We start from the raw sequence: 11889 nt of genomic DNA on the forward strand, positions 1-11889 counted from the left end.
GCCACGCCCAGGCCAGTGCTTGCCCTGTGTCAATTGTCTGTCCATCCGTCCGTCTGTCATTCTCCAGCCCCACGCTGCCCTATACCTGAGAATGAAGCCAGTGGGAGTGCAGGAGGCCTAAGCCCAGGCCATACAGTGCAAAGCACGACAGAGCAGCCAGAGACAGTGCATGTACAATGTGCAGGTGTGTGTGCACTCACCTCTGCTGTGCATCCTGCTGAGCAAAGGACGAGTCAGGACAGCAACCCCCGAGCTCTGCCCAAGCCGAGGCAGACCTTTTACATGGCCCTTAGGGGCCACCTGCTCAGTTATTCCATACCTGTGCAAGCAGTAAGGGACAGATTGGTACCCATAGAACATCAAGAAGGTAAAGTGGGAGCTATGTGTATACGTGTGTCCTTTCACTTGGCTCAGTCCCTCAGTGACAGGCTTGTGCGCAGGTATGGAACAAGGAATTCAACAGACATCTCTAGCCCACAGCCCAGGGTGGGAGGTACAGACACAGCAGCAGCAGCAGTTGAATGGGCTAGCTGGGTGATGGGGAAGCCCCGAGGAGACCCCAGCCATGTCTGATGGGTCAGGGAAGGCTTCATGGAGAGGATAACATCTCTTGAGTGAGGGAAACAAAGGGAACATCAGTAACTGGAGATGGCTGGGGGTAGGAAGTGATGGGAAATGGGGCGGGGGGGTGGGGCCAGAAATGTCAGCAGAGATGGCCATACAGGGCTGTGCAAGCCCTAGGGAGGAGCCTGGGTTTTATTCTGTGGGCAGTGGGGGAATTTCAACAGAAGTGGCCAAGAGCATTCAGGTGTTTTTAAAAGGTCACTCTGGCTGTTATATAGAGAGAGGCCTTGAGGGGTCAAGGAGGAAAGTAAGGGCAGCCACAGGCTGAGGCTGAGCTGGTGAGGGCAGGAGGTAAGAAGGGGACAGATTCAAAAGCTATTCAGGACTTCAGTAACCACCTGAATTTGACATACATGTAGATTTTTGTATCGTGTCTGTGCAGTGTGTTGGGAGCAGGTATTTGTATGTATTTCTGTGTACTTGTATGCAGGCCAGTGGAGGTGGGTATCTGTTCACCCTCTTGTACTGTGCAGGGGCCTCTCTGTGTCCAAAGATCTGGCCCGTACATACCTGGCTCAATGTTAACTCTTCTTCTGCCTTTAGGTTCACCCATCCACCCCTGATGCTAGGTTCCGGTGTACCTGGTCACCCCGCAGCCATCCCCCACCCAGCCATTGTGCCCCCTTCAGGGAAGCAGGAGCTGCAGCCCTATGACCGCAGCCTGTGAGTGAAAAGACACTCAATGGGGACTGGGGGTGGGACAGGTAAGCAGACCTCAAGATACACATTCCTCCCCCCAGGCCCAAGCCTGCTGCCTGGAAGCTCCAGGGACTGCCAGGAGGCCTCTGGCCAAGCCGTCCTTTGGCAATTGCCACTGACCAGTTTTTTGATCCTCAGAAGCAGGAGGGGAGTGGGTGGATTTAGTTTGAGCCAAGAGGGGAGGGGCTCTCCTTACTTAGCTGCAAAATTCCTATAAGGAACAGTTACCTAGCTCTGCTCACCTACTTTGGGGCAGCTAAAAAAAAGATCCCATTTAAAAAACCCTAGTATCCAGGCACTTACACATGCACTGGACACACTAGAGGAGAGTGGTAGCATCAGGACACCGTGGGGGCCCCTGAGTGATCTGTTCATGTGTCCTTCAGGAAGACGCAGGCAGAATCCAAGGCAGAGAAGGAAGCCAAGAAGCCAACCATCAAGAAGCCTCTCAACGCCTTCATGCTGTACATGAAGGAGATGAGAGCAAAGGTCATTGCAGAATGCACACTCAAGGAGAGCGCTGCCATCAACCAGATCCTGGGCCGTAGGGTGAGGCCACGGGGCAGGTGGGCTGGTAGGGGTGGGCCCTGACTACCTTCACCCCGGTGCAGCCTGCTGACTCCCTGATGCACCTCCATCTGCTCCCCTTCCCCTCTGCAGTGGCACGCACTGTCCCGGGAAGAGCAAGCCAAGTATTATGAGCTGGCCCGCAAGGAGAGGCAGCTGCACATGCAGCTCTACCCAGGCTGGTCGGCGCGGGACAACTACGTGAGTGGCCCACACACAGTAGGGGAACCTTCAAGATGCCAGGCCACAGTCTCACCAGGGAAGTTGGGACTACTGTCCTGAAGGCACAGAGGAGGAGGGGAGGTGGTAGAATAGAGGGTCCAAGGCCTCCCATGGCTGGCTCAGAAGAGGATCAGATGAGGGGAGCTGCCCCTAAAGGCAGGTTCGTTTTCCCCAGGATGTACTTCCACACAGGGCTGTTGTCCAGCACTTGACTGGGCTACATCAGCACAAGCGGAGGAAGGGGCCAGGAAGTCACCTCCTGCATTCAGAAAGGAGACCAGTGTGGGAAAGGGAGGAGGCCCCAACTGCTCCGTGATAACCTAGCAAAAAGTGCAATCAAGAAACACCAGGGCCCCCAAGTCAGAGGGAACTGTGGACCTGGAATCCCAGCGGCAGCCAGACTAGGCAGCAGACTGCAGGTGTCCCAACCACTCGCTCACTGGGGTTACAGTGTCCACCTCCCAGCATCCTCTGAGCATCCTCCACTTTGCTCCCTGCAGGGGAAGAAGAAGAGGCGGTCACGGGAAAAGCACCAAGAATCCAACACAGGTGAGGCCTTCCCTCAGCAGTAGTGGAGGCTCCTCTCGGGTCCCCAGCTCACGAGCGGCCCTGCTCTGGCCCAGGAGAGGGGCAGAGTACTGAGCCATGAACCTTTAGGGCCTGGGCCCTCTGGAAACGAGGCCTGCATCTCACAAGTCAACCCCCCACAGGAGGAACAGCTACACTAAGTCCCAGGGAAGACCTGCAGAAGCCAATTCTTAGAGCAGTGCTTTGTGACCTGCCACACACACACCCTTGCAAGCCCTGCTAGTGGCCAGCCTCTGCTAGAGAAGCTAGTGAGGAACTGTTTAAGACTAAACCCAAATACTGCATCCTGGTTAGCTCTGCGGAGGTGAGCAGCAGGCTGTCTGGGTGGAGGCTGAGCCAGGCCCCATGCTTGAGCCCAGCAGTCACACAGCCTATTTGGCTGGTCCCTAGCAATTTCTCTATCGCCCCACCCCCAGTTCTCACGGAGGCGCAAAGTGCTCTGTATAGAGGACTCAGGAGGCCGCACCCTGCCTCAAGTCTTCCTCTGGGTGAATTCCTGTCCCAACTCTGATACTTCACACTCCGCATCCACGAGCGACTTTCTCAGCTGTGCTGCCCCACACAGGGAAGCTGGAAGCTAGGACTGGGGCACGGGAGAGTCCTCAGTCCTTTTTCTAAGGTTGAAGAATGGGCTTTACTTTCCTTCTGGAAAAGTATGTAGCATAGGCTTAAGCTACAGCTGCAGGGGATATGGGTCAGGCAGATTGCACACTGGCAAAGATGAAAAACTGGATAAAATGGGCAGGGAGTTGGCAGGGGTGGGGGGGCCCTAAGGCAGAAGAGGCTTGATCCCCACGGGCCCCCCAGGTTCTTCTCTGAGCTCCCTTGCTGCAAGGGGCCCCACAAGCCACAGAGAGGAGCCAGTCTGATAGGGTCCCCTTCCTCCCCACCCCCGCCATTCTTCCCATTGCCTCTACACTGCCAGCTGGGTGCCACCCTTTCCTGATACCTTGGCTTTGGGCCCTGGGGCTCCCACTAGGGCTGGCTGTGCCATGGAGAAGCCCTTGCCTGTAGGGACTGTGGGGTATCTGTGACTGGCTAACACTGATGTTACCTCTTCTTTCTGGGCCCTGCTCTGCCCTGCTGCCTGCCTGCTCGCCCTCTGCCCTGCTCTGCCCCTCTGGCATGGCTGTGAGCAGACCCTGGCTCGCCTAAGAAATGCCGTGCTCGCTTTGGCCTCAAGCAGCAGACGGATTGGTGTGGTCCGTGCAGGTGGGTTTGTCCCCACCACTGTCCTCCCTTTGCTTCAAGCTGCTTCCCTTACTCTCTGCACATGTTCTGCTGGGCCTGCTGCCCTCCTTTGGCCCCTAGCCCCCAACATACCCGCAGACTGGGGAGCCCATGCCTCCTAAGAATGGGAGTGAACACAACAGCTCGTGGGGAAGACCACTTGGGTCTAGGAGGAAGGAGGAGAGACAATGCTCTAGGAGCAAAGGAAAGGCAGACTTAGAAGGTATTTCTGGTACCTGGTGCCCAGGGTTCCCTGGTAATGTTGGTCTGGTGCTTATCAGGCCTAGCAGGTCCTCAGCAGACAAATCACACACACAGCATTTAAATGGCCTGAGCCCCTGTTCCCAGGCCTCAAAGTCATCATGGTCCACCAGCTCCCTCACTTCTTCCAGTTGGGATCCCTGCTGTACCATACGGAGCCCTAAGAATAACGAAGTGACTGTAGTAGAGAAAAACCTGAATAACCTAAATGCCCAGTGGCCATGTGACTTATATCACGTACCTGCTGAGACCAGCGGGCTCAGAGAGGTAGGGAGATGAACAGAGGTACCCCTGGTAGCCATACTCAGACCCAATGGCATTAAACCTGTATGTTTCACCATACAACAGAGAAATATTTGTGTATGGGAAAAGAAAGTATACCTACCAAATGGTTAAAGTTGCCTAGTTGAGGTTCAGGCCAGGCCTGCTAGGGCCAAGGCTCAGGCTGCTCCAGGCAGTAAGTTCACTGACTCTAGGGAATACTTGTCAAGCCCCTATGATTGCCCACCATACTCCCTGTCCAAGGGCAAAGAGGAATTTGGGGAAAATAAGTATGTGTGTGTATGTACACATGATGGGAGGCAACCCTGTTCTCAGAGGAGGCCCTATTCCATCCATTCCACGCTACTCAGAAACAAAGTGTTGTCCAGAGAATAAGATGGTAGACAAGTCACTGTCCAGTTCTTTCCCTTCTCTGCCCCTAGCCTAGCTCTGAGCATTTGGATTGCTCAGCCTTAGAAGCCACAAGCCCACTGCAGCCCCCCCAACCCCCGCCGCTTCCTTAATCAGATCTGAGCCCCACAAATGTGAAGCAGAGCCTCAACAGCCTTGACTAGGAGATAGCTGCCCTGGAAGATGGCAGGCAGCCCACAGGCCAAGCTACAAAAGGTCCCTGTGCCACCTTGTGGTTCTGCTGGGAGCTGCACCTGTCCCTAGGTCTGGGCCAGGCTCAGCAGTTGTAGCGCTAAGCATGAAGGCACAGACATATCACCTAAGTCATGGGGAGCTAGGCCAATGCAAGGACAGCATTTTCTGGTTGTGGAGTATGACTATGAATTCACCCTCTGTTTACAGATAACTCTCTTCACTATTCCTAGGAGGAAAAAGAAATGCATTCGGTACTTACCCGGAGAAGGCCGCTGCCCCAGCCCCGTTCCTTCCGATGACAGTGCTCTAGGCTGCCCCGGGTCCCCAGCTCCCCAGGACTCACCCTCGTACCTCCTGCTGCCCCACTTCCCCACAGAACTGCTTGCTAGCCCTGCGGAACCGGCGCCTACATCACCAGGTCTCTCGGCCACTCTCAGCCTCCCAGCCCCCTGGGCCCCCTCAGGCTCCTCACAGCAACCTGCAGAGTACACAGGTACAGCAACAGGAATCTCAGAGACAGGCAGCCTAGCATGCACAGGACACATGGCTTCCTCCAGGGGCCCACCCTCTGAGAGGAGACGACAGAGCCCCAAAGCACGTGGAAACCGGCCAGGGGCCCTGTTGGCTCCCTCTCAGAGTCCAGGCCCTGGAGATTTCAGAGGCTGCACATCTTCTGCCTGAACATGGGGCCATCAATTCAAACTGCTCCAAGTGGTGGGAATTAGATCTGCGTTGTGTCATTTGATTAAGGGCATCCCCTCATGCCTATGGCAGACTGGATCTATTCTTTTTACCATCTATCTTGCTAGCCAGATGCCCCTCCCTGCCTCCCTTGCTTTTCTGCTATAGGTCATAGATGGACTGGACTGAGCCCAACTGCTTTCCCTACTTCCCCCACCCAACCCCACCACTGCCACACTCTCCCCATACAAGATACTTCATGGACCAAGAACAAGCTGGTTTACCAAACAATAAGTAAGCATGGTCACAACCACAAAGCTCAAGACAAGTGTTTCTCTCTTAAGGGCCTGGAGAAGCCCTGTTTACAGAAAACCAGCTGCTATCTGTAAGCTGGACCAAAGGAAGCTTCTTGCCACGTTCTTTGGAGCTTACAAGAAGAGGAGTGAATGGAATAGGTTAAATTTAGGCCTATCACCCTAGCCAACAGGAATAACCTGACACCACCTTAAAGGCAAGTGTGGGTGGTGAGGGTATGTGGCTCTAGTTCAAATTACTCAGAAATGTTTCCTAAGGAACTCAACCACCTAAGAAGCCCTGATACCAAATGCCTCAGCCACTAGTGGCTGCAGTCAACGGTTCAAGTAAGTCATGGCTCAAAATCCAGTGTGCATCCCTACCTGCTCTTGAGAGCCTTTTTCACAGAGCCAGTTCCAGCCTATCCACATCATTCTAGCCAGCTCTCAGACAGTTGTAAGAGGGCAAGCCAAACCTCAGGACAACCAGTGCCTATCTTCCAGGGTGAAAGTAGGCCAGCTTCAGTTTCCCTATGGGGCTGCAGGAAGAAAGACTATTACAACCAAAGCAAGGAGCCCAGAAAACCTCTAGTGGTGGACATCGGGTTTGCACCACAACCTACTTTAACCGATTTCTGAGCCAAGCTTCAACCCCGAGCCTTAAAAAACAAATCTTTAATTTAACTTAGTTGGGTTTTTTGCCTCCTCTTCACTGTACATAGCCTGAGTCCAAAGAGAAAGGGCTATACCCCTGTACCCACACACACCCTCAACAAAAGCCTTTAGTTCCTACTTTAGCCACTGGCTTCTCAGAATCCAAAGATCGTATGTTCTGGTGTAGTGTTGCAAGAAGTCTTGAGAGAAAAAAGGACCATTGTAGTATTCAAAATATTTTTGTATTGTTAATGCATATTACAGAAAAACTTTTCTGATATGAGAATAAAGATACTTTTTACTGGGTTTCTTTTTCAAAGCTTGACTCTGAGGAATAAGCTGTTTCAGTGACAGAGTATAACACTCTTTCCTTTTCTTTTCCACAGCCACAAAGTTTATTCTCTATTATGGTACACATGTTCTCAAGACCTTGAACCTACACCAGCCAGGGATTGACTTGTCATCTCTCCTTAAGGGCCTTGGGCCCTGCTCCAACCCAGAGAGCGGGTCTCATGCTAGGTATAAGTTCCCATTGCAAGCCTTGATCTTAACCCCCCAGTCCTCTGAGCTCACCCCTGATGCAGGCACAGGCCAACCTACCCCACTGCTCATAGGCGAATGGGCTGGAAACTGCCGCCACAGCCCCTAAGAAAACCCAGCCAGAAATAGGCACGTATCATCACTGGGCTCCATTTTCCTCTGAAGGCAGAGAGAAAAGACAGAAGCACATAGCCTATTTTGAGGAAAACATGAACACACAGGGATCTTTTATAACCTGGTATCATCATAAAATCCAAAAGATGGGTATTTTAAGAGCACTCTTTCCTCCCAAAGACCGTAAGGTACATGAAGTATTTCTTGAGGTAGTCATATTCTTATACAAAACTGAAGACTGATAAATCTACAATCTTTTTCCACAGCAGTTTCCATCATGTTTAAGTATAAACTTCTTGAGACCCATCATGAATGTAAAAGGTGTCACAAAGCCATCTCAAAAGGTCAGTCAACCATTAGGTACAAATGGTCGGCAAGAAGTATTACAACAGCCAGCTGCTGGGTCACCATAATGTATTGTAATTTTCGCTTAACAGAGTTAGTTTTTTGGATTTTACGTTTAAAAATATAAAGAAAGTCATCTTCCAGAGTAGTGTCTATTTAAAGTAGGCCACTGAAAGTTGTAATCCTAGACTTGCTTTTTTCTGCAAGGGTGCTAGAGGAGACCAGCCATTCTCTTGACATCTGTCCCATTTAAAGAATTCCGCTCTGGCTACTGGCCTAGTTGTTTCAAAAAACATTTTAACCAAGGCTTATGCAAGACTGGGTTGCTGCATCTGATCTGGTGTCTTATTTACAGCACAGGGGGTACATGAACAATGCACTCTTTGTGTATGTGAGGGTAAAGAGGGGGGCTTTGGCAACCTTGTTAAAATCAAACCAGCCTTTTAAAAGAAACTGACTTCAAAGAGGAAACTCAAATCTTCCTAGATCATACCAGCACATTCCTGTGAGGGCATGGGGTGACTTGAGAGTGTAGCCCCAAATTCAACTTCAAATACCACAGCAGTCCCACCTGATTTCCAGCCAAAAACATGCTGTTTTCTGAGACATAAGACATCCCAACCTCCCTTACACATTCCTAGACAACTGGCAGATTTGCTTGAAATGCAGATCTTGATCCCTCCTGTTACAGCTGCTCTCCCTGCCCTCAAGTCAGAAGACGGTGAGGGCTCAGCCCAACAAGCTAGCAGGGCCTTCCCAGGTCTCCCAATTTGAGGGTGTTCCCCCTTTACAGGAAGCTCTGTGGCTAGACTCTCTTCTGAACTGTAACTACATTCTGGATGGCCCAGAAGCTGCCCAAGCTCTATTCAGTGTACCATAAGCCTGGCTGGGAAGGCCACATGTGCAGTGAAGCAGAATGGTTCTTTACATTGTTCCAAAGAATAAGAAAGGAATCAGTTCCTGCATGCATTTCTATGGGGGGGGGGGGGGAACAGCGTAGAAGGAGCAAGGGTAACACAGACTTGCCAGGCCTATAAGATTTGAGACCAAAAACTAATTCATTATATTAAAGCTGAGTTGGCTTTTCTGTGAGGTTAGAAAAGCTGCTTTAGCATGCCTGTTTCTCAGGTCTCTTGAGAGTTTAAGAGTCCACCAAGGGTCCTTGAAACAGAGCTGGCAACCAAAGCAGAACGTGGTTCCTAGGTTGTGTCAACTCCCCCAACCCCAACTACTGCGATCACCTTCTGTTTCAGATCTCAAATCACCATGGGCTTCTTTTTAACTCAGGCTCCCAAAGTCTGTACTGGTCTGCTTGTCCACACTGGGCAGTGGGGGTCTGAGAGGAGCTATAACTGAATGTACTCAGGGAGTACAGCAGGGAGTTTTACAACAGAGACTATAGATGGGGATATTCCCATAGTCAATTCCCTCGAATAAAAGCCCACCTTAGATCAAGAGACATTTTGAAGTTGTTAAGAACAGTATGGGACTGGACAAAGAGTTAACTGGAAAGGGCATAATTCTGTCCTAGGGTAGGGGTAGGAACTATCCTATCCCTAGCAGTCCCCATGAGTTAGGTCACTAGCAACCTAAAGTAAGGGATATTTCAGCAGCTATGAATTATAAGGGAGACAGTTACTAGTTCAGGCTGACACTTCTTTAAAGTTCACCCGGGGCTCTGGACCAGATGTTCCTTTTTTATTCAGGTGTTCTCACATTCCTTTATCTGAAGTCTTGTTGTTTCAGGCATGTGCAGTCAATGGCGGAGCGGGGGGGGGGGGGAATGGAGGAGTAGAAATTAGGTTCTAGACACACACACACACAGTGAAAACTCCTCTTGAATATATATCTCTGAGTTTCTTCTGTTTCCCCACCCTTCCTATAAGCCTCCTACGACAGAAATATCTGCAAAGCATCTGAAGCAGGTAAAAGTTAGAGGATGTGAAATGGCACATTCAGCACTCAAAAGGAAAAATACCAATCTGCAACACATACAGGTGGAAGGTTCTGAAGGTGAGAGTACTTTTATGGAACAGGCTGATCCTCAGAGTGAAAGAAGAGGCCGGCATATAGCAGGTTAATAAGTTCAGCAAATGACTCCTGAACATGTCAAGTTCAGCAGTGTCAGAAGGTCATGAGAACTAGAGACATGGAAGCAGGTATTGTTGTGAGCAACTATATTCCTCCTACAAAATGCCTCTCAGTATTGGCACAGAGACCAGATATAGCCAGCAGTGCAAAATACTGCAAGGAATCAAGTATGTTATCCATAAGTTAAACTGTCACCCCAAAGAAGTCCCATACTGGAAATCGCTCAAACAAGAGCCCCTTCACCAACACCATTATGCCACCAACAATGCTGATATCCACTGACAATTCAACAGGAAGGGTAGCATTCAGCCTACCTGCTTAGGTGTTCAAATGGCTAAATCTTGGGCTAAGGGACATGTTATAAACTTATATCATTCTTCATCTTGTGTACACATACAGTTCTTACTCATTCTGTTTTTTGAAGGTAGTGACTTTTAACAATAGTAACCAAGAAAAAGGCATCAAGACTCTAGTTGTAAAGTCCTCAATATTCAGAATACTTTAATGATAATAAAAACATTCTGGTTCACTCAAGAACTGCACTGCCTAACATGAGTCTGATGAATACTCTTCCTACAATGTCACCAAAATTCTTTCACCAATCCAGCTTTAATATCTCTTTCCAGACTATATTCTCTAGCAGGCCTAATGACACCCAACTTCTGCTACTAGTTCCAGACTGAGCACACTGCTTTCTCCCTCACCTTGGCATCCCTCCACCCCAACCAAATCCAACTTGACCTCTGAAACCAAGTTCTTCATGGAACCTTTCCTAGACCCTTCCAGCTCTGCAGCCCCAATTTGCTCACTAATGTTCTGTCTCAGAACATTTTTATTATTCATTTCCTCCCAGCAGTATTTATCTCTGCCTCCTAAGCTACACCAAAATCTCCTAAGAAGGCAACCACGTCTCATACTTCCTACAAAGAAGCCAGGAGCTACACTTCAGGGATTTAACCATTTCATGTGCTTACCCTTTACTTGCAATCTTCTCCCTTATTCCCTCCTGGTTTTCATACAAATCCAAACAATTGAAGATTATCACCTTTTTAAAGCACAAGCAACTCATAGGAGAACATTTATTTGGTACCTTCCCATTTCAATGTATACTGAGCTTTATAAAAATAATCAGAAACATCTTCAAATGGAACTGGTGGCAACCAAAAGTTAAGCTTTGAAAGATGAGATTCTGATGGATGTGGATAAGGTAAAGGCTGTGCTCAGATCAAAGGGTCTGCTGCTCTCTTTCCCTGGGGAAACCACTTTGTCTCCCTGTTCAAACTGCCGTATTAAGAGCCTGGGCAGGACTTCCCCGGTGGCACAGTAGATAAGAATCCGCCTGCCAATGCAGAGGAAACGGGTTCAATCCCTGGTCCGGGAAGATCCCACATGCCGTGGAGCAACCAAGCCCATGCACCACAACTACTGAGCCCGTGCTCTAGAGCCCGCGCGCCACAACTACTGAAGCACGCGTGCCTAGAGCCCGTGCTCCGCAACAAGAGAAGCCACCACAAGGAGAAGCCCACGCACCACAACAAGGAGTAGCCCCCGCAAGCTGCAACCAGAGAAAGCTCGCACAATGCAACGAAGACCCAACGCAGCCACAAAAAAAAAAAAAAAAAAAATCACGTGGTTTGGAGTATCTGCCTGCCCTGAGTCATGTGCCTATAGTGACTCACTGCTACTCTCCTCCTTCTCCAGCTAGTTCCAGACTAAGCTCAGAATTACCATGACACCATGTTACAGAGCTGCAGTCCTAGCAGTCTACCAAATTACAATATAGATCTTGCTTGATCAATTCCAGCAGCTGATGTGTTCAAACAGTTGTAGAATAAATCACAGCTATAATGCCACTTCAGGGATCTGTAACCTAAAGGGATGCCTGTGAATCTTTGGAAAAATATAAAAACTGTAAAGCAATATCTACTTTGTATATTAAAAGTAGATTTATGAAGGTGAGCTAATAAAATATAACAGCACCTCAAAAGAGGTTAAGAATTATTAGAAACTGTTTGAGAGCACACATCCTTAATCCGTGACAATGTTAGGGAGAAAGTAATAAGCTAACATTCAGAAGGCGGCTGGTTTACTTTCGATCACAAGTGACCCAGAG

The 11889-nt window shown here is 49.6% G+C and overlaps 1 protein-coding gene across 5 annotated transcripts in view; it reads left to right on the forward strand.

The window, feature by feature from the left end:
- TCF7 (transcription factor 7) overlaps window positions 1-5368 on the forward strand; it is a 30811-nt gene extending 25443 nt beyond the window's left edge. For 4 of the 5 annotated variants that reach the window (XM_065873337.1, XM_065873340.1, XM_065873339.1 and 1 more), the window contains 5 exons: window positions 1168-1287; window positions 1710-1872; window positions 1984-2091; window positions 2613-2661; window positions 5289-5368. In XM_065873337.1, the coding sequence (XP_065729409.1) occupies window positions 1168-1287; window positions 1710-1872; window positions 1984-2091; window positions 2613-2661; window positions 5289-5368 (520 nt within the window). Of the gene's footprint in view, window positions 1-1167; window positions 1288-1709; window positions 1873-1983; window positions 2092-2612; window positions 2662-5265 lie in introns of all 5 variants that reach the window. The other variant, XM_065873342.1, reaches the window with a different exon arrangement.
- Window positions 5369-11889: the final 6521 nt, after the last annotated feature.

Source organism: Phocoena phocoena, chromosome 3, assembly GCF_963924675.1.
Source record: "Phocoena phocoena chromosome 3, mPhoPho1.1, whole genome shotgun sequence".
NCBI lineage: Eukaryota > Metazoa > Chordata > Mammalia > Artiodactyla > Phocoenidae > Phocoena > Phocoena phocoena.